Source organism: Nicotiana sylvestris, chromosome 2 (assembly GCF_000393655.2).
Source record: "Nicotiana sylvestris chromosome 2, ASM39365v2, whole genome shotgun sequence".
Lineage (NCBI taxonomy): Eukaryota > Viridiplantae > Streptophyta > Magnoliopsida > Solanales > Solanaceae > Nicotiana > Nicotiana sylvestris.
In genome coordinates, this window is record NC_091058.1 from 66014834 (window position 1) to 66038658 (window position 23825).

Sequence of the window (23825 nt, forward strand, 5' to 3'; positions counted from 1 at the left end):
ATGTTGAAGAAACTACACATATTGGTGAAATTTTAGTTATAAACAATTACACTATGAAAGTAAAACAAGTTGTTCAATAATTCATCATTATCGAATCTTCAAAAGCTGAAGGAAGAAAAACTGAAGAAGAGACAGATCTTGGTAATTATTTCATATCTACCTTACATTTCCAATGAATGAATAACCCAACCAGAGGAACGAGAAAGTTTCAACTTTTTAACATGTAAAAGAGAAAGTTACAATATCAACTCAACTCACCTATATATATATATATCTTCTCGATAATAAGAGAAATTAATTATGAAATATGGCTTGACAAGAATAAGAAATTAGCCATGAAAAGTCTTACATTTGTTAGTGTATACAAGTTAAATAAGAAATACTACTAATTGGGGTTTGGGGAGAGGAAGAGGAACTAATCACCAGCTGATATGACTAAAGTTTCATGCTTGTGGCTTACAAGGGGAAGGCACAAGGGTAATATCACGGGACAACCTCGTTGTGTCCTTGTTGTCCTCCTACGTTCTATCCCAGTCTACCATTTTAGAGTCCGTTTGGACATAAGAATTTTTCTACTTTTTTTCTAAAATAATTTACTTTTTTTTCGAAATCATAAAATTTTCAATTTTAACTTGAAAATTTTGGAATTTTTCGAAAATTTAAAAACTCCAAAAGACTATTTTTCAAAATTCACTCCCAGTACTCACAAAAATTTAAAAACAACACAAAATTATATTCATGTCCAAACAGAACTCTAATTTTCAAATATCATTTTCACTTTTACAATTCTTATGTCCAAACGCCCACTTAATTTGCTTGAGATCAACTGAAATGACTAATGTTTAAGTAGATGTAACGCATAAAATTAAAGTGAGTTAACTTCTTAAAAAAGCAAAGCAATAAACCTTTTTTAATGAATAAGTAAATCCAGTGAAGGAAGACTATGACGTAGTGAAGTAAAAAAGTTCTTTAGGCAAATGATAGATTTGGAAGAATAGTGTCACGATGTTATCTAGAAGAATAGTTAATTATTTAATCCGATGTTTGTTCATAGCCAAATGAACAGTTTTGAAGAAACATTTTATGTGGCTATCACGTCTCATTTGCTTGGTGGTACAACCTTACTTTTGGATAAACATAGAAGGCAGAAGAGATCGGAACCTCCCTAAACTTATTTTTTATCAAGTACACAACTGAAAGTTAAGTTGGCCTAATTACCCCTGAACTCTAATATTCTCACTGTGTTTTTATATAAAAATATATAACACTATAAAAATAAATTTACAAAATACATTAAAATCTTAATTCATCAAAGTAATAATGTTAGAAATCTTATAGAATAAATTAATTTTGATGTAAATTTGGGAGATATAAACTTTAGCAAGAAAAGAATAATTTTATCTATACAATACTTGGAGGAGGGGTGTAACGAATTGCTGTGAAAAAGAGATGCCATTTTGCCTTGTGAACAACAAGCTTTCGGGGGAAACCAAAATATAACAATCAGCACCAGATAACATTACATTTGAGCATACTTAAATTTTAGGAATGATTACTGAAACTATAAAAGTTCAAAACGCCAGAGTTACTGTTTGTAGAACCAGACCTGATATCAGCTTCAACACAGACATGAATTGTTTCAAGGTAAAAATCATTTGTAGAGCTCTTCCATGGTATCTTTCAAGCGTTGAACGTCAGCACCAATAACTTCAGATGTTTTCTTCCCATTTTGAAAGAAGTGTAATGTAGGCTGCATATGATGAATAGTTTCAGTTTATATAGAGAGAGAAATTGACTACCGATGAACCATGTATAACTCAAACCAGCTTTTGACGTTTTTGTTAAACCATCTGATCCCGAGGGTCTATCGGAAACAGCCTCTCTGCCCTATCGGGGTAGGGGTAAGATCTGCGTACACATTACCCTCTCCAGACCCCACTTTGTGGGATTTTACTGGGTAGCAGTAGTAGTAGTTGTTATTGTTGTTAAACCATCTGATTATGAACTTAATATACATCACCAGAATCATCAATTTTTATTTCGAAAACCTCATAGCACCAGAGTAAGCTCTCAGTCTCTTGTGATATCTTTATCTTCTTTGATTCAAAGTATTCCCCTTTGATGAAACATCACATGATCTGGAATTTCCGCATACATTGAATACATTCTAGAGGAGAATACTCATGAAAACCCTAATCTTCTCTAATAGTGTACATGCATCTCCACTAAGACACAAATCTCCGCTCTCTCAAACATTAGATCTTTTTCATGTATTTCCAGCACTCTCTATGACACAAAATCCTCTTTTCATGGTTCTCCTTTCTAACATTTTCTGTTCTTGACAATAATTTAACCACCACATTCTAGTCAATATGTCCATTTCCCACAAAAACAATCTAAAACCTTACCTCGAATTTTGAGAAATGGATAAATCATCCTTGGCCCTGAGCTAATTAACTAGTGGAACTCTGGACAACACCTGTTTCCAACCATTACCTGCTCTCCCTAACAGTTTATGAACCTGCATAACCAAGACATGACAAGGGGTTGACAGCGTCTAGAGCATCATGCTCTCTAAGATGCCCTTTGTTCATAAACAAGAACATCTTAGTTTTTTGGAAAGACATGCCTTGGATCTCTATCCCTGATTGGCTTTGCACAACATCATATTACATTACTGGAAAGTCCATCTCTAGACATTCTTACAACTTAATCGCTAAATTTTATATAGGTTTTCTTCCGAGCTAATTTGAACTTAGCATCTTTCTTTTTTCTCCTTTATTCGAAGGTGGTGGTCGGGCCAACTTGCACACACTAATCAACCGAGCAGTCTGTTACAACCCACAAGCACAGGTGTCGGATGAACCCACTCACAAGGTTAGAGTAGATGGGTTCACACCCAGCGTTGGCTGGGATTTGAATTCGGGATCTCCAAATTGTTATTTCTACTCCATCACTCACCCATTTATTGGAAACAAACTTCATTCTGCTTTGTGTTATTTAAATGTAGAAAAGCATGCATATCTAATTCCTAGAAAGATCACAAACAGAGAGTACTATATACTTCTAGCCGAATATATCTTACCAGCACAGTAGAGTGAGAGAATAACAAGAACAAAAACTGGTCAAGTATATGTTTATGATAATGGACAAAGAAAACATATTCTTTAGAAATCTTTTGATAGATATAACAGTATCATGTATATAAGATTTGTGATCAGTTATAAAGTTTAACTGCTTGATCATAATAATCTTTAAATTGATTTAATCCTTACGCGTATTCATGTGTCTGCTTTCAGAGAAGATAAGGAGAAGAAGGGAGTTGATATTTACCACAGAGTGAATGTTCAACTTGCTCAATGCATTTCCAAGCCCCTCCTGCATGTGGAAACATGCTCAGTGTACAAGTGGATAGGATCAATTGAATGCAAGTGGATTAACCACTAAATTGGAAGGCTTGGAGAGCCAAAATGCAACAACTGAGTTCTACAGAATTACAAAAATTTAATCTAAGGAATTTTTTAAACTAATGGCTAAGAAACTAACAAATTTAAGCATCATAACATATTATCAGAAAGTATTCGAACTAGGACGCGTAGCATAGACTTCATCTTTCATCAGAAGGCAAACCCATGATCTTAACGAATTAGCCATATGATGTTCTTTTTATCAATTCTTCCTTTTTGCCAAATTATGAATTATAAATTCATCACTTGTTATCTGCAGATAAACTCAGGTCCAAATTAAACATATTAATAGTACTTCAACTGCTATCTGCACACAAATTCAACAATGTCAAAACTAAAAATACCAAACATGCCGACTTCAAAGGGATGGCAAGCGATAAGCTCCAAGATACCTCACTTTTTCAAACAGAGAATACTACCAGCTGATGTTCCTTATAATGCAAGCCTTAATGTAGAAAAATGACAAGCAGTCTTCAGCACTTCAAAGCAGTGTTATAAATAGCGCTCGCTACAGCGCTAAAAGCGTGTAGCAATGCGATGCGAGGCAGTGTCTCCATTCCTGGTCTGTTGCGTTGCGATGAAGAAAAGCGAGCGCCTCTAACTTTGTAGCGAGAGGCGCTGCGATGCGAGAAGCGATTCGAGGCATCGCTATTTGAATATAATGCAAGAAAAGGCATCTGTTTATTACTAAAAGTCTAAAACAACAAATTAGGGCTTGGGTTAAATCACTTCTCACAATACGAGCAGCGACCCTTTTCTCCAGTTCTCCTTCAACAAAATTAGGGCTTGGGTTCACATTTTCTTCTTCTTCCATCGTCAGCCATCAGCCGCCCCTTCTTCACCAGTTATGTTTCTTTCTTTTCTTTTCTTCTTCTCCTTTTTTCTTCTACTTTCTTCTTCTTCTGGTCGACCACCACTGCTGGTCTTCTTTTTTCTTTTTCTTCTTCTTTCTTCAGTGATCGCTGTTTTTCTTTCTTCCATCATCTTTCAGCTCTGTTTTCTTCTTCTTTCTTTGCTCTGTTATTCTTCTTTCTTTCTTTCTTTCTTTCTTTGCTCTGTTTTTGGGTTCTTTGCTCTGTTTCTTCCATCATCTCTTTCAGCTCTGTTGTTTCAGAGCAGAGGCTGTATTTTTTTTTTTTTATGCTCTGTTTTTCAAAATCGAGCAGAAGCAGTCAGGCAGTAGCTTTAATTTTCTTTTGATGCTCTGTTCTTCAGTGAGTCTATGACTATCTATTGAGTTTGTAGCTTTTGAATGATATATTTATTAATATATTATTGTTATTGAGTTTTTAGTTAGATGTATATAATATTTTATGTTTTCGTATAAATTGTCGCTTCACATAAAAAAGGCGAGCGCTTCGCTGCGCGCCTCTCGCCTCAGTGAAGCGGGCCCTCGTCGCTATTTGTCACCGCACGCTATCCAAAACACTGGGTTCAACGTGCCAGCATATTAAAATAAAATCAACACTCACAAGAACAGGACTTGAAGCCAACCATTTGACCACCCTAGCATTATTTTCAAGCAGCAGCAACAACTCTAGGCTGAATATATGTGCAACAGCACTAATAACAGGTTACATCTCAGGGGGGATTCTATGTTAAAAAAAGTTCAGGTAGACATGGTTGCTGGCTACGAGCTATAAAAAAAAAGTTCAGGTAAACATGACTTACAGCTGGCTACGAGCCTACGACTTTAATGACTTCGGTATGCTAGAGACCATCATCAGGGTAACTAAACAACCCTAACATTCAAAAATTATCTTGGAATTCAATGTGACGAAAGCAACAACAAAAAGAGCTGCTTTTTTCCAATCAAACCAGTAATTTAGGAATTCTGCTTCACTCATCCAAGAAAAAGGGTTTATTTCTGTTTGGTCTGGGCAGTTGTTTACCCATTGTCTGATGTCATACAATCAGGATCCAGGGGGTTCACAAATTAAACAAACATAGATGTTAAACCCAAGTAATATGCAACTTAATATCAATTTCAAAAATGTCCATTATCTATTTCACACAAATCTCCAGAAGAGTTTCTCTGTAATATTCCCCAGTAAGTTGAACAGCCACAATCAGGAATCAAGACCCATTTTTAGCTGTGATCAGACTTCAGAGCATCATACACAGACATCTAATTTAAGTATTTGCCAGAAACAAAAAGGTGGAAATAAACTAAATAGCTATGCAGCAGGTAAAAAGAACAGACAAATAAAAGATGTCTTACAAGTTACATCATAATGAATCTAACATAACTATCCAAGTCCTAGTATTAATGTTTCTTTTTTCATCCAATTCCAATGTCAATTTTCTCAATTTTTATAACGTAAAGGAAGATTCACCAAAAGACTCAAAACCTTGGAATAGCTGTAAGTGACATATGTATCAAAATAAAACAACATTAGATAAACTAGAATTCGAGACGTACCAGGTGTCAAAGTTAGATTATTGATATGAAGCAAAATATTTCAGGTTACACGGTTGTTATAGTGAGACCAAATATAACTAGTTACACTGGTGGTGTGTCAAGAAAGGAAGAATAGTACTCCTGCTGTAATCTGAAAGGAAAGAAGGAACATATTGGGATTGAGGAGATTGACATCCACAGTGAATTATGAAGGAACAGGGAGCACAAATATGAAAGGGGTAGTAGTCAAGTAATTGAAACTATTGGAGTGCCAGGCGTCTTATGAATAAGAAGATGGTGATGGTCTAGGCAGGGTTAGATAGGTGACGATTCTAAGTTTCATCTAAAAATACAAGAGGTTGGCCATGTTTACAAGGAGGGTGCAACAGAAATGAGTGAAAAAAGGACTGCATGGATATTCAGTAATCATTTGTCAATTGGGATGCGGTGACAAATGAGTATGCTTTTGGTTAGAGTTTTTGCTCTTGACAACAATTAAAACAATACTGATGATCTGGACAATCATGGTGTCAGCAATCTGAAGACTCAAATCTCTGTTTTGTGTTGTTATTTCACGATCGGAGGATTACATTACTTTATAGATGCCCTAATGTTGTACTCTAGTCTGATGTATCTTCTTTTGTATAAGAGCACCAATTTGGTGCATCATTTAAAAATAATAATTTCAACTTATCCAAAAAAAGGAAGCGAAGAAGAATTGACACCTATCAGCACCCCAAAAGAGCGATTTGCATGACGCATTAATAGGGGTTCCTGAAAGGATTCTAAGACACATTACAACAGGAAGACATTTCTTTACCTTGTCAATGTCAACTTTATATGTTGTCACATGAGGATATTTCTCACTCAATTGGCCAATTACTGGAGATAACAGCCTGCCTGAAAAAGGAAAGGAGCATTGAAGTAATCATGAATAGCACCCAGGAGATGCATCAATAGTAAAATTATTTACTTATTAAAGAAAAGCTAATTGGAAAGCAAGACATTGCCCTTTTCATTGCTTTGACATGATGTACAATGAGAGGTCTTCAAGGAAACGTAAATGAAGTGAATAGAAATCTATGCAGGACATTTCATCTTTGAAATTATGCAGTGATAAAAAGAATATTAACAAAAAGATATGCATCGATAAAAAGGATTAACAAGCTTACAGGGTCCACACCAGACAGCAGTAAAGTAGAATATTGCAGGCAAAGATTCATCTGCAACATAAGAACAGATATTGAGCAAGTGTGGGAGCCATAAGTCCTAACATACACAAATTAAACAGGTATATTGTTGAGCCTAATCACATGGAAATACCTTGTACTTTGCGAAGTGAAGTATTGAACTGTTCTTCAGACTCAATTGAGACAATATTGGATGGACCTGTAATTAACCAGCTCCAGAATGGTCAACAAGCAGCAAGGGCATCAGTGTCACATCGAAAATATTTCCATATGTAATAGAAGAAACTTTTTTTTGCAAAAAGCAAACTCCTAATAGAATTATTTCTTCCCCTTTTGAATTTTATATTATTTTGGAAGGGGGTGGGGGTTCACATAAGACCATTATCATCCGGTACCAAAAATATCAAGTTCTCCCTTGAGTATAAAATGACATTCAAGAGGCTTGAAAGACTCATAGCATCAGTAACTGAGGATCCTCACTGACTAAATGCACACATACTCCCATCTGTTACTCTACAATAAAAGGTACACCCTTACATAAAACACAAATTGTATGTATAAGTACCCAATAATCGGCTGACAACTCTAGCTCCTCCCTGTGAACCTAAACTTCAGGTGACTGTTAAATGCTTATCCTAACTGCAGACATTACATCTATATTTTCTGAATACAATCGGTCATAATCCAAGCAAAGTATACTAAAAAACTTTTACATGACCATAGTGTGAGCCATTCTAAGCTAAGCATGTAGCTCTGTATTAGTAACCGTAGATACAACCAGTATATGTTTTGTTACTCCTCAAATATCCTTCAATTCCTTAACAGGATACATACACCGTCTACAGAGTCCTTAATAATAGACAAGGTTTGTTGCTACATGACCTCCAGCATCCTTCAGGTTCTTGGTATTTACAGGGCAACATTTTCAGCACTTCCAGTAGTAGGTAATTCAGTAAAACAATCAGTCATTAATCCCATATATTTGGAGCTGTTTTCTCTTTCTGCTCTTTCTTTCTCAAAATGTAGTTACAGCAGATAGGTGTTTGAACATCTAAACGGGACATCTTTGAGTTTTCAGACTAATTATATAATTGAAGACCAAAAATTGTTGGACCAACATTTCTTCAATTTGTCACAGTCAACTGACCAACTCTGTCCTGCAAAATCATCAACCTTTTTTCGGGATAACCAAGAAGTTAGTTGGGGGATTTAAATTTTTAAGACACTTCAAAACTTATATAAATTTTTACGACAAAAGTATTAAGAATGGGGTAGAAGGGACACTTTTGTTATTAGAGTTAATGACATAATTTTTAAAACCCCTAAAGTTTTTTTAATTTACAAAAACATCCCCTCCTACTCCACCCCGATGGATGTTTCAAACATCCCGGGGATGTTTCAAACTTCACAGGAGATGTTTCATTTATCCCGATGGATATTTCAAAAATCACGAGAGATGTTTCAAAGACACGAGGTTGTTTCAAACATCCTGATGGAAGTTTCAAACAACCCGGGAGATATTTCAAACATCCCGATGGATATTTCAAACAACCCGGGAGATATTTCAAACATCCCGATGGATGTTGGATGTTTCAAACAACCTGATGGATGTTTCAAACAACATCCCCTCCTACTCCACCCCGATGGATGTTTCAAACATCCCGGGGATGTTTCAATCTTCACGGGAGATGTTTCATTTATCCCGATGGATATTTCAAAAATCACGAGAGATGTTTCAAAAGTCACGGGGTTGTTTCAAAATCCCGATGGATGTTTCAAACAACCCGGGAGATATTTCAAACATCCCGATGGATGTTTCAAATAACCCGATGGATGTTTCAAACTTCACATGAGATGTTTCATTTATCCCGAATGGATATTTCAAAAATCACGAGAGATGTTTCAAAAGTCACGGGGTTGTTTCAAACATACTGATGGATGTTTCAAACAACCCGGGAGATATTTCAAACAACCTGAGAGATGTTTCAAACATCTTGGGATATGTTTCAAACATCACGGAGAGATGTTTCGAACATCCCGGAGATGTTTCAACAAAATACTCATTTATGGGGATGTCTCAAAATTTCTAAAGGGTATTTTTCAAAATACTCGCTTTGTAAAATTTTATATTTTTCTCTTTCTCTCGTATATTTTAAACCAAAGATAAAATAAAAAAAGAGGAAGAAGATGAAATTTTATGAGATGAAGAGGGAAAGAAAAAAAAGACCAAGAATGAAGAAGAAGAAGATGACATACCTAACTACCTGCAGTAGCAACAAAATATTAAAGAGGAAAAAGAAAGTAAGGAAAAAGAATGAAAGAATGAGAAAGAAGAGGGAAATGAAAATTTGAAATAATTTGAATGAGTATGGTTTTTGAAAATTTTAATATTACCCACAACTTTTGTTATTCTTAATTTGACCCCCGAACTCCTTTAATTACAAGTTTTTTGTTAACCAAAAAATGTATGCTATATTCTTCCACGAGACTTGAGAAATCTTTTTTACCTCTTTTTTCCAAGTTGGGGAATTTAAATTTTAAGACACTTCAAAACTTATATAAATTTTTACGACAAAAGTATTAAGAATGGGGTAGACACTTTTGTTATTAGAGTTAATGAAATAATTTTTAAAACCCCTAAAGTTTTTTTAATTTACAAAAACATCCCCTCCTACTCCACCCCGATGGATAATTCAAACATCCCGGGGATGTTTCAAACTTCACAGGAGATGTTTCATTTATCCCGATGGATATTTCAAAAATCACGAGAGATGTTTCAAAAGTCACGGGGTTGTTTCAAACATCCTGATGGATGTTTCAAACAACCCGGGAGATATTTCAAACATCCCGATGGATGTTTCAAACAACAACAACAACAACAACAACAACGACCCAGTATAATCCCACAAGTGGGGTCTGGGGAGGGTTGTATGTACGCAGACCTTACCCCTACTCCGAAAGGTAGAGAGGCTGTTTCCAGGAGACCCTCGGCTCAAAAGAAGCAATAGGAGATGATACATTAGTTATGTAAAAATGCGTAATAAAACAGCAACAATATATAAGAGATATGAAATATGAAATACAGGATACGACAACGAAAATACGAAATAGATGGCTGGTATAGTACAACTAGAAGGTAAAGTCCTGCATCAATAGACGCCTAATGACATTCCTAGTCTAACTCCTAAATGGATAGTCTCCCTCTATTGTGCTGTAGAACTATTCACACTCCCCCTAACCTACAACCCTAATGCTCGACCTCCATAAATCCCTATCAAGGGCCATGTCCTCAGTAATCCTAAGTCGTGCCATGTCATGTCTGATCACCTCTCCCCAATACTTCTTAGGTCTCCCTCTACCTCTCCGCGTGCCCACTACAGCCAGTCGCTCACACCTCCTCACCGGTGCATCAGTGCTCCTCCTCTGTATGTGCCCGAACCATCTGAGTCTCACTTCCCGCATCTTGTCCTCCATGGGGGCCACACCCACCTTCTCTCGAATATCTTCATTCCTAATCTTATCCATCCTTGTATGCCCGCACATCCACCTCAACATCCTCATCTCTGCTACTTTCATCTTCTGGGTGTGTGAGTTCTTTACCGGCCAACATTCAGTTCCATACAACATGGCAGGCCTAACCACTGCTCTATAAAACTTTCCTTTTAGTAACGGTGGCACTTTCTTGTCACACAAGACTCCCGACGCTAACCTCCACTTCATCCACCCCACCCCTATACGGTATGTGACATCCTCGTCAATCTCCCCGATCCCCTGAATAACCGATCCAAGGTACTTGAAACTACCTTTCTTGGGAATGACTTGAGAGTCAAGCCTCACTTCAACTCCCGCTTCCGTCGGCTCAACTCCAAATTTGCACTCGAGGTATTCCGTCTTCGTCCTACTCAACTTGAAACCTTTAGACTCAAGAGCATGTCTCCAAATCTCTAGCCTCTCGTTGATGCCGCCTCTTGTCTCGTCAATTAGAATAATGTCATCAGCAAATAGCATGCACCATGGAACCTCCCCTTGAATATGATGAGTCAGTGCATCCATCACCAGGGCAAATAGGAATGGGCTGAGCGCAGACCCTTGGTGCAACCCCGTACTAACTGGAAATTGTTCAGAGTCGCCTCCTACTGTCCTAACCCGAGTCTTAGCTCCATCATACATGTCTTTAATCACCCTAATATAGTTACTCGGTACCCCTTTATCCTCTAAGCATCTCCATAAGACCTTCCTAGGAACCTTATCGTACGCTTTCTCCAGATCAATAAACACCATGTGGATGTTTCAAACAACCCGGGAGATATTTCAAACATCCTGATGGATGTTTCAAACAACCTGAGAGATGTTTCAAACATCCCGGGATATGTTTCAAACATCACGGAGAGATGTTTCGAACATCCCGGAGATGTTTCAAACATCACGGAGAGATGTTTCGAACATCCCGGAGATGTTTCAACAAAATACTCATTTATGGGGATGTCTCAAAATTTCTAGAGGGTATTTTTCAAAATACTCGCTTTGTAAAATTTTATATTTTTCTCTTTCTCTTGTATATTTTAAACCAAAGATAAAATAAAAAAAGAAGAAGAAGATGAAATTTTATGAGATGAAGAGGGAAAGAAGAAAAAGACCAAGAATGAAGAAGAAGAAGACGACATACCTAACGACCTGCAGTAGCAACAAAATATTAAAGAGAAAAAAGAAAGTAAGGAAGAAGAATGAAAGAATGAGAAAGAAGAAAAAAGAGGGAAATGAAAATTTGAAATAATTTGAATGAGTATGGTTTTTGAAAATTTTAATATTACCCACAACTTTTGTTATTCTTAATTTGACCCCCGAACTCCTTTAATTACAAGTTTTTTGTTAACCAAAAAATGTATGCTACATTCTTCCACGAGACTTGAGAAGTTTTTTTTACCACTTTTTTCCAAGTTGGGAGATTTAAATTTTAAGACACTTCAAAACTTATATAAATTTTTACGACAAAAGTATTAAGAATGGGGTAGAAGGGACACTTTTGTTATTAGAGTTAATGACATAATTTTTAAAACCCCTAAAGTTTTTTTAATTTACAAAAACATCCCCTCCTACTCCACCCCGATGAATGTTTCAAACATCCCGGGGATGTTTCGAACTTCACAGGAGATGTTTCATTTATCCCGATGGATATTTCAAAAATCACGAGAGATGTTTTAAAAGTCACAAGGTTGTTTCAAACAACCCGGGAGATATTTCAAACATCCCGATGAATGTTTCAAACAACCCGGGAGATATTTCAAACATCCCGATGGATGTTTCAAACAACATCCCCTCCTACTCCACCCCGATGGATGTTTCAAACTTCACGGGAGAAGTTTCATTATTCCCGATAGATATTTCAAAAATCACGAGAGATGTTTCAAAAGTCACGGGGTTGTTTCAAACATCCTGATGAATGTTGCAAGCAACCCGGGAGATATTTCAAACATCCCGATGAATGTTTCAAACAACCTGAGAGATGTTTCAAACATCACGGAGAGATGTTTCGAACATCCCGGAGATGTTTCAACAAAATACTCATTTATGGGGATGTCTCAAAATTTCTAGAGGGTATTTTTCAAAATACTCGCTTTGTAAAATTTTATATTTTTCTCTTTCTCTTGTATATTGTAAACCAAAGATAAAATAAAAAAAGAAGAAGAAGATGAAATTTTATGAGATGAAGAGGGAAAGAAGAAAAAGACCAAGAATGAAGAAGAAGAAGACATACCTAACTACCTGCAGTAGCAATAAAATATTAAAGAGAAAAAAGAAAGTAAGGAAGAAGAATGAAAGAATGAGAAAGAAGAGGGGAATGAAAATTTGAAATAATTTGAATGAGTATGGTTTTTGAAAATTTTAATATTACCCACAACTTTTGTTATTCTTAATTTGACCCCCGAACTCCTTTAATTACAAGTTTTTTGTTAACCAAAAAATGTATGCTATATTCTTCCACGAGACTTGAGAAGTTTTTTTTACCACTTTTTTCCAAGTTGGGGGATTTAAATTTTAAGACACTTCAAAACTTATATAAATTTTTACGACAAAAGTATTAAGAATGGTGTAGAAGGGACACTTTTGTTATTAGAGTTAATGACATAATTTTTAAAACCCCTAAAGTTTTTTTAATTTACAAAAACATCCCCTCCTACTCCACCCCGATGAATGTTTCAAACATCCCAGGGATGTTTCAAACTTCACAGGAGATGTTTCATTTATCCCTATGGATATTTCAAAAATCACGAGAGATGTTTTAAAAGTCACAAGGTTGTTTCAAACAACCCGGAAGATATTTCAAACATCCCGATGAATGTTTCAAACAACCCGGGAGATACTTCAAACATCCCGATGGATGTTTCAAACAACATCCCCTCCTACTCCACCCCGATGGATGTTTCAAACTTCACGGGAGATGTTTCATTTATCCCGATAGATATTTCAAAAATCACGAGAGATGTTTCAAAAGTCACGGGGTTGTTTCAAACATCCTGATGGATGTTTCAAACAACCCGGGAGATATTACAAACTTCCCGATGGATGTTTCAAACAACCTGAGAGATGTTTCAACATCCCGGGATATGTTTCAAACATCACAGAGAGATGTTTCGAACATCACGGAGAGATGTTTCGAACATCCCGGAGATGTTTCAACAAAATACTCATTTATGGGGATGTCTCAAAATTTCTAAAGGGTATTTTTCAAAATACTCGCTTTGTAAAATTTTATATTTTTCTCTTTTTCTCATATATTTTAAACCAAAGATAAAATAAAAAAAGAAGAAGAAGATGAAATTTTATGAGATGAAGAGGGAAAGAAAAAAAAAGACCAAGAATGAAGAAGAAGAAGATGACATACCTAACTACCTGCAGTAGCAACAAAATATTAAAGAGAAAAAAGAAAGTAAGGAAGAAGAATGAAAGAATGAGAAAGAAGAGGGAAACGAAAATTTGAAATAATTTGAATGAGTATGGTTTTTGAAAATTTTAATATTACCCACAACTTTTGTTATTCTTAATTTGACACTCGAACTCCTTTAATTACAAGTATTTTGTTAACCAAAAAATGTATGCTATATTCTTCCACGAGACTTGAGAAGTCTTTTTTACCTCTTTTTTCCAAGTTGGGGTATTTAAATTTTTAAGACACTTCAAAACTTATATAAATTTTTACGACAAAAGTATTAAGAATGGGGTAGAAGAGACACTTTTGTTATTAGAGTTAATGACATAATTTTTAAAACCCCTAAAGTTTTTTTAATTTACAAAAACATCCCCTCCTACTCCACCCCGATGGATGTTTCAAACTTCACAGGATATGTTTCATTTATCCCAATGGATATTTCAAAAATCACGAGAGATGTTTCAAAAGTCACGAGGTTGTTTCAAACATCCTGATGGAAGTTTCAAACATCCCGATGGATGTTTCAAACAACCCGATGGATGTTTCAAGCAACATCCCCTCCTACTCCACCCCGATGGATGTTTCAAACTTCACGGGAGATGTTTCATTTATCCCAATGGATATTTCAAAAATCACGAAAGATGTTTCAAAAGTCACGGGGTTGTTTCAAACATCTTGATGGATGTTTCAAACAACTCGTGAGATATTTCAAACATCCCGATGAATGTTTCAAACAACCTGAGAGATGTTTCAAACATCTCGGGATATGTTTCAAACATCACGGAGAGATGTTTCGAACATCCCGGAGATGTTTCAACAAAATACTCATTTATGGGGATGTCTCAAAATTTCTAGAGGGTATTTTTCAAAATACTCGCTTTGTAATATTTTATATTTTTCTCTTTTTCTCGTATATTTTAAACCAAAGATAAAATAAAAAAAGAAGAAGAAGATGAAATTTTATGAGATGAAGAGGGAAAGAAGAAAAAGACCAAGAATGAAGAAGAAGAAGAAGACATACCTAACTACCTGCAGTAGCAACAAAATATTAAAGAGAAAAAAGAAAGTAAGGAAGAAGAATGAAAGAATGAGAAAGAAGAAAGAAGAAAGAAGAAAGAAGAAAGAAGAGGGAAATGAAAATTTGAAATAATTTGAACGAGTATGGTTTTTGAAAATTTTAATATTACCCACAACTTTTGTTATTCTTAATTTGACCCCCGAACTCCTTTAATTACAAGTTTTTTGTTAACCAAAAAATGTATGCTATATTCTTCCACGAGACTTGAGAAATCTTTTTTACAACTTTTTTCCAAGTTGGGGGATTTAAATTTTAAAACACTTCAAAACTTATATAAATTTTTACGACAAAAGTATTAAGAATGGGGTAGAAGGGACACTTTTGTTATTAGAGTTAATGACATAATTTTTGAAAACCCTAAAGTTTTTTTAATTTACAAAAACATCCCCTCCTACTCCACCCCGATGGATGTGTCAAACATCCCGGGGATGTTTCAAACTTCACAGGAGATGTTTCATTTATCACGATGGATATTTCAAAAGTCACGGGAGATGTTTTAAAAGTCACGAGGTTGTTTCAAACATCCTGATGGAAGTTTCAAACAACCCGGGAGATATTTCAAACATCCCGATGGATGTTTCAAACAACCCGTGAGATATTTCAAACATCCCGATGGATGTTTCAAACAACCCGATGGATGTTTCAAACAACATCCCCTCCTACTCCACCCCGATGGATGTTTCAAACTTCACGGGAGATGTTTCATTTATCCCGATAGATATTTCAAAAATCACGAGAGATGTTTCAAAAGTAACGGGGTTGTTACAAACATCCTGATGGATGTTTCATACAACCCGGGAGATATTTCAAACTTCCCGATGGATGTTTCAAACAACCTGAGAGATGTTTCGAACATCCCAGAGATGTTTCAACAAAATAATTATTTATGGGGATGTCTCAAAATTTCTAAAGGGTATTTTTCAAAATACTCGCTTTGTAAAATTTTATATTTTTCTCTTTCTCTCGTATATTTTAAACCAAAGATAAAATAAAAAAAGAAGAAGAAGATGAAATTTTATGAGATGAAGAGGGAAAGAAAAAAAAGACCAAGAATAAAGAAGAAGATGACATACCTAACTACCTGCAGTAGCAACAAAATATTAAAGAGAAAAAAGAAAGTAAGGAAGAAGAATGAAAGAATGAGAAAGAAGAAAGAAGAAAGAAGAGGGGAATGAAAATTTGAAATAATTTGAATGAGTATGGTTTTTGAAAATTTTAATATTACCCACAACTTTTGTTATTCTTAATTTGACCCCCGAACTTTTTTAATTAAATGTTTTTTGTTAACCAAAAAATGTATGCTATATTCTTCCACGAGACTTGAGAAGTCTTTTTTACCACTTTTTTCCAAGTTGGGGGATTTAAATTTTAAAACACTTCAAAACTTATATAAATTTTTACGACAAAAGTATTAAGAATGGGGTAGAAGGGACAATTTTGTTATTATAGTTAATGAGATAATTTTTAAAACCCCTAAAGTTTTTTTAATTTAAAAAAACATCCCTTCCAACTCCACCCCGATGGATGTTTCAAACATCCCGGGATGATTCAAACTTCACAGGAGATGTTTCATTTATCCCGATGGATATTTCAAAAATCACGAGAGATGTTTCAAAAGTCACGAGGTTGTTTCAAACATCCTGATGGAAGTTTCAAACAACCCGGGAGATATTTCAAACATCCTGATGGATGCTTCAAACAACCAGGGAGATATTTCAAACATCCCGATGGATGTTTCGAACAACATCCTGATGGATATTTCAAACAACATCCCCTCCTACTCCACCCCGATGGATGTTTCAAACATCCCGAGGATGTTTCAAACTTCACGGGAGATGTTTCATTTATCCCGATGGATATTTCAAAAATTACGAGAGATGTTTCAAAAGTCACGGGGTTGTTTCAAACATCCTGATGGATGTTTCAAACAACCCGAGAGATATTTCAAACATCCTGATGGATGTTTCAAACAACCCGAGAGATATTTCAAACATCCCGATGGATGTTTCAAACAACCTGAGAGATGTTTCAAACATCCCGAGATATGTTTCAAACATCACGGAGAGATGTTTCGAACATCCCAGAGATGTTTCAACAAAATACTCATTTATGGGGATGTCTCAAAATTTCTAAAGGGTATTTTTCAAAATACTCGCTATGTAAAATTTTATATTTTTCTCTTTCTCTCGTATATTTTAAACCAAAGATAAAATAAAAAAAGAAGAAGATGAAATTTTATGAGATGAAGAGGGAAAGAAGAAAAAGACCAAGAATGAAGAAGAAGAAGATGACATACCTAACTACGTGTAGTAGCAACAAAATATTAAAGAGAAAAAAGAAAGTAAGGAAGAAGAATGAAAGAATGAGAAAGAAGAAAGAAGAGGAAAATGAAAATTTGAAATAATTTGAATGAGTATGGTTTTTGAAAATTTTAATATTAACCACAACTTTTGTTATTCTTAATTTGACCCCCGAACTCTTTTAATTACAAGTATTTTGTTAACCAAAAAATGTATGCTATATTCTTCCACGAGACTTGAGAAGTCTTTTTTACCTCTTTTTTCCAAGTTGGGGGATTTAAATTTTTAAGACACTTCAAAACTTATATAAATTTTTACGACAAAAGTATTAAGAATGGGGTAGAAGGGACACTTTTGTTATTAGAGTTAATGACATAATTTTTAAAACCCCTAAAGTTTTTTTAATTTACAAAAACATCCCCTCCTACTCCACCCCGATGGATGTTTCAAACATCCCGGGGATGTTTCAAACTTCACAGGAGATGTTTCATTTATCCCGATGGATATTTCAAAAATCACAAGAGATGATTCAAAAGTCACGAGGTTGTTTCAAACAACCCGGGAGATATTTCAAAAATCCCGATGGATGTTTCAAACAACCCGGGAGATATTTCAATCATCCCGATGGATGTTTCAAACAACCCGATGGATGTTTCAAACAACATCCCCTCCTACTCCACCCCGATGGATGTTTCAAACTTCACGGGAGATGTTTCATTTATCCCGATGGATATTTCAAAAATCACGAGAGATGTTTCAAAAGTCACGGGGTTGTTTCAAACATCCTGATGAATGTTTCAAGCAACCCGGGAGATATTTCAAACATCCCGATGAATGTTTCAAACAACTTGAGAGATGTTTCGAACATCACGGAGAGATGTTTCGAACATCCCGGAGATGTTTCAACAAAATACTCATTTATGGGGATGTCTCAAAATTTCTAGAGGGTATTTTTCAAAATACTCGCTTTGTAAAATTTTATATTTTTCTCTTTCTCTCGTATATTTTAAACCAAAGATAAAATAAAAAAAAAAAAAGAAGATGAAATTTTATGAGATGAAGAGGGAAAGAAGAAAAAGACCAAGAATGAAGAAGAAGAAGATGACATACCTAACTACCTGTAGTAGCAACAAAATATTAAAGAGAAAAAAGAAAGTAAGGAAGAAGAATGAAAGAATGAGAAAGAAGAAAGAAAAGGAAAATGAAAATTTGAAATAATTTGAATGAGTATGGTTTTTGAAAATTTTAATATTACCCACAACTTTTGTTATTCTTAATTTGACCCCCGAACTCTTTTAATTACAAGTATTTTGTTAACCAAAAAATGTATGTTATATTCTTCCACGAGACTTGGGAAGACTTTTTTACCTCTTTTTTCCAAGTTGGGGGATTTAAATTATTAAGACACTTCAAAACTTATATAAATTTTTACGGCAAAAGTATTAAGAATGGGGTAGAAGGGACACTTTTGTTATTAGAGTTAATGACATAATTTTTAAAACCCCTAAAGTTTTTTTAATGTACAAAAACATCCCCTCCTACTCCACCCCGATGGATGTTTCAAACATCCCGGGATGTTTCAAACTTCACAAGAGATGTTTCATTTATCCCGATGGATATTTCAAAAATCACGAGAGATGTTTCAAAAGTCACGAGGTTGTTTCAAACATTCTGATGGAAGTTTCAAACAACCCGGGAGATATTTTAAACATCCCGATGGATGTTTCAAACAACATCCCGATGGATGTTTCAAACAACATCCCGATGGATGTTTCAAACAACATCCCGATGGATGTTTCAAACAACATCCCGATAGATGTTTCAAACAACATCGCCTCCTACTCCACTCCGATGGATGTTTCAAACATCCCGGGGGATGTTTCAAACTTCATGGGAGATGTTTCATTTATCCCAATGGATATTTCAAAAATCACGAAAGATGTTTCAAAAGTCACGGGATTGTTTCAAACATCTTGATGGATGTTTCAAACAACCCGTGAGATATTTCAAACATCCCGATGAATGTTTCAAACAACCTGAGAGATGTTTCAAACATCCCGGGATATGTTTCAATCATCACGGAGAGATGTTTCGAACATCCCGGAGATGTTTCAACAAAATACTCATTTATGGGGATGTCTCAAAATTTCTAGAGGGTATTTTTCAAAATACTCGCTTTGTAATATTTTATATTTTTCTCTTTTTCTCGTATATTTTAAACCAAAGATAAAATAAGAAAAGAAGAAGAAGATGAAATTTTATGAAATGAAGAGGGAAAGAAGAAAAAGACCAAGAATGAAGAAGAAGAAGACATACCTAACTACCTGCAGTAGCAACAAAATATTAAAGAGAAAAAAGAAAGTAAGGAAGAAGAATGAAAGAATGAGAAAGAAGAGGGAAATGAAAATTTGAAATAATTTGAATGAGTATGGTTTTTGAAAATTTTAATATTACCCACAACTTTTGTTATTCTTAATTTGACCCTCGAACTCCTTTAATTACAAGTTTTTTGTTAACCAAAAAATGTATGCTATATTCTTCCACGAGACTTGGAAGTCTTTTTTCCTCCTTTTTCCAAGTTAGTCGTTTACGGCTTTGAAACTCAGTGGATAATGAGCATATCCCTCTACCCTTCTCCCCTTAAATACAAAACTTGTTTCACAGCAAGATTCAAACTTCTGACGTACCTATACCACAAATCCCTACTAACACTAACTAGATTTTGCATATTTCGCGCTAACCACAGGATGACCTAAAACCCACTGGATTTGTCAAACTAAATGCACTTGGACTAGTTTTCTGATTTAGCATACAAATATAGACTTTTCAGTATTCAAAAATAAAATGACATGAGGCTTATCATATGTAACTAACAAACCTGAGGAAGCTGGACTGGAGAAGTTTCTAGAATGATTGAGAACGTTATGAGACTGCAAATCAGGGATGAGGTTTGCCGTAATTTGGAATCCAGGAAGTAGATTGGGCTTCTCCAATAGAGTTAGGGTGGAGTAGGAGACGGTGGCGGCGGATGACACCATTAATGTTTGGCCCAATTCAGAAGAGCGTCCTCCCGGTGCTATGAAGGATGATCTGCAACCAATTAAACGCCGTAGTATCACCGATATTCCTCTCATCTTTTCTCTCTTTCGCTCTGTGTCTGATTGTGGTGCTCGCTCGTTCAAATCTTGAGAAAGGGTTTTAGTTTTTGGTTTCTTTACTCAGGGTTTTCGAACCTTTTTTAGGACGAGTCCGGCAGAAGTGACAAGATGGGGAATGAAATGGTGAGCAATAGAAAAACATGGGGTCAATTGCGAAAACGATTTTCTTCTTTGGGCTTCTTGACTATATGGACTTCTTTGTCAATAGGGCCCGTTTTATCCGATTTTGTACAGCGTTATTGGGCTTGGAACAAATACTGGAGCTGATCCAGCGGCCTAAACTCATTTTGTAAAGAGGAATTTTCATAGTAAAAGTTGCACGGGGCACCCTATTTGGTCGCTCCCATTTAACCTATACATATTTTTTTTTAAAGTTTTAACTTGTACCGACCTTTTAAACAACTCCAGCCCCCTTTCTCCACCTCTTTCTTCTCCTTCGTTTCTTCTTCTTCTTCTTCTTCTTCTTCTGTTGCTGCTGCTGCTGCTGTTGTTGGTGCTGCTATAAAACTTCAGTTCATGGGGATGATTTTCATAAGTATATTTATCAGATTATTTAAAAATAAATTACAAATAAAACTATTAAACGAAGGAAAAATAAATAGAAATTATATATATGAAGAGGAAGTTTAGCGAAGAACAAGTTAATCTTCTTGAACAGAGCTTCGAGGACGAATACAAATCGGAGACAAAGAGGAAGGACAAGCTTGCTTCTGAGCTTGGCCTTGATCCTCACCAAGTTGTTGTTTGGTTTTAGAATAGGAGGGTACATTATAAAAATAAGAAACTGGACCAGGAATATTTTAAGTTAAAGACTGAGTATGACACTGCCATCGTTGAGAAATGTCGTCTTGAATATATAATTTGAACTTTCTCCATTAATAATATAAAACTTCAGCTAAAACATACTGAAGTTAAGCAAATAAAGAACAAAACTTCAGCTACTAGAATGCTTAAGTTCATCAATTACAAATAAAAACTCCAGCCAACACTAAGTTTATGTGAAAAACTTCAGCTAAAACATGCTGAAATTCAGCAATTACAAACAAAAACTTCAGTAAATAGAGAACAAAACTTCAGCTACTAGAATGCTTACGTTCAACAATTACAAACAAAAACTTCAGCAAATAGAGAACAAAACTTCAGATACTAGAATGCTTAAGTTCAGCAATTACAAACAAAAACTTCAGCTAACAAACAAAAACTTCAGCACACTTGGTTCAGCAATCTTTGCTACTTCAGGCCCGTCTACTAGAATGCTGAAGTTTGCGTGATTGCCTTTGCTACTTCAGCCCGTATGCTGAAGTTACGCGAAAAAGTGGGTACGGTTGTAAAAAATTTTTGCAAAGCGAGTACAAGTTAAAACATGATCCAAAAAATGGGTATAGATACAAATCCCCCATTTTCATTAGGGAAATTACTCAAACTATCACTCCACAAATATTTCAACAAAACTAGCCCAAAAATAAAATATTTACCAAAAAGGCCCAAATGCCATTTTAGTGCAAATAATTTTCATTTAATATTAGTTTTTAAAGCATACAGTGAGCTAAAGATAGTTTGAGAGAATCAAGCATCTTAATTTGATTCAGAAATCACTATTAACTTTAGTTTGTTGAATTGGATCAAAAAATTAAAATGAAAATACCACGGACAACCATTGAAGCTTGTTTAAACTTAAATTCAAAATTTTGGATTTTCGAAATTGGAATTTATCTTGAGTGGGTATTGTTGAAATAGATTTGGGTACATCTTAAAGAGTGTGAATCTCAAATTTTTTATGATTTGGTGGAGATTTTAGGTGGTTTAAATTGAAAATTGAGCAAAATTCAAAGTACACAAATGAAGATGAACGAAGATGATATGTGTATCTCCGTGTATCCTTTGTATATCAAATATGTATCTCTTGTATATCCATGTATACTTATATGTGAAATACATGTTTGATTCATATGTCGTGGAGAAACTTTTAAACCTCGATTTCAACTACAAATTTTGACTCAAAATTAGTCCAAGTCCCCTCCAATCTTTGTCAAATTTTATATATTGACTCATCTATATGTTTTCAATGAATTCCAACCATACCCATTGAAAAGGATCCCTTGTTGCTTAGGCTTTTAGAATCTTGTATATTTTTTTCCTTTTTGTTTCATCTTTGATACCTTATCCATGAAATTTCTTTTCCTTCTTTGATCTAATGTTGCTGATCATGCGTGTATCTTTAAGTTTTTTCAATCAAAACTTTGAATAGTGGTCATGTTGTGTAAACATTGATGCTATTATTTGTATGCACCATCTCCGATCCACACCTTACCGAGGCTAATCTCAGTAGTTGGAAATCTCATTTAAACTTTTGAACAAAATCATTGTTGATTATAACTCAATTAGGAAAGCACTAACTTTTACTTCCGATTGTTTTTCCCCCCAATAACTGTACGAAACAAAATAAAAAAGTTCAGAATTCGAGTGACAGCATTATAGGATAACTTTAGAAAAGTTGCACTATTTTCCCTTTCAAATGATACCAACAGAAAAGCAAACTCATGACCTCTAAAGCACTCTCTCGTTTGGAAAGAACTACACTACACTCCCTCCCTATGTTGCTAGTCATTAAAAGGATATTGAAGAAAAAACAGATTAAAGTTACGTTTTTGAAAGTACATGAAAGGGAAATGGGGAAGAAACGTTAAAAGATTTCGTAGAGCAATGAAAAACTTTAATTAATGGGGAATGAGGATGAAATACACTATAAGAAATGATGATTTGGAAGTAACTTTTGACAAATGAATTAATGTAATCAGTAAATTTGTTTCAGTGACTCTAAGTTTTCTTTTTTCACCTTCAGTGACAATACTAAACGTATTATCTATTTACCCGATTCACTTATACGAATTTCAAATTTTTAATCTTAAAATTTTTCATCGCGGATATCTTAATTTACTATCAAGATTTAGTGCCAAATATTTTTAGAAGTCTAAGACTTCAACTTCGGAGACACCATTATGACATTCACAATTAATTTGACCTCAGTGCTTTGACAATTGTTCCAGTGTATATTAGTTCGACTCAGACGAAAGATAAAGAATAATTACATGATATGATGAATTTTATAGGCTAATTTAGTTATATGTTTACATAAACTGAATATATTGTCGGTTTTTTTTCTTATTTGGGGGTGGGAGGGTGGGGGTGGGGGCACTAAATCTTTTATTTTATTTTTCCTTTCAGACTCATCAAACCATATACTCCCTCCATTTAAATTTATGTGAACTTATTTTCTATTTAGTTCGTGCCAAAAAGAATAAC

At 35.0% G+C, this 23825-nt stretch overlaps 1 protein-coding gene across 1 annotated transcript; it reads right to left on the minus strand.

The window, feature by feature from the left end:
- Positions 1-1455: 1455 nt before the first annotated feature.
- On the minus strand, positions 1456-20639 carry LOC104240118 (thioredoxin O2, mitochondrial-like). The gene is made up of 6 exons (XM_070167947.1): positions 20243-20639; positions 7192-7257; positions 7041-7091; positions 6689-6768; positions 3334-3378; positions 1456-1750 (listed from the first exon to the last, which is right to left on the minus strand). Exons 1-6 carry the CDS (start codon positions 20496-20498, stop codon positions 1652-1654), a joined length of 597 nt encoding a protein of 198 aa, XP_070024048.1. The 5' UTR covers positions 20499-20639; the 3' UTR covers positions 1456-1651.
- Between the last annotated feature and the right edge of the window lie 3186 nt (positions 20640-23825).

Coding starts and splice junctions, on each gene's coding strand:
- LOC104240118 (XM_070167947.1), bottom strand. CDS start 20,498: ATGAGAGGAATATCGGTGATACTACGGCGTTTAATTGGTTGCAGATCA. Junction 6,769..7,040: donor TGCTGTCTGGTGTGGACCCT/GTAAGCTTGTTA, acceptor TTCCTTTTTCAG/GCAGGCTGTTATCTCCAGTA. Junction 1,751..3,333: donor AGTTGAACATTCACTCTGTG/GTAAATATCAAC, acceptor CATCATATGCAG/CCTACATTACACTTCTTTCA.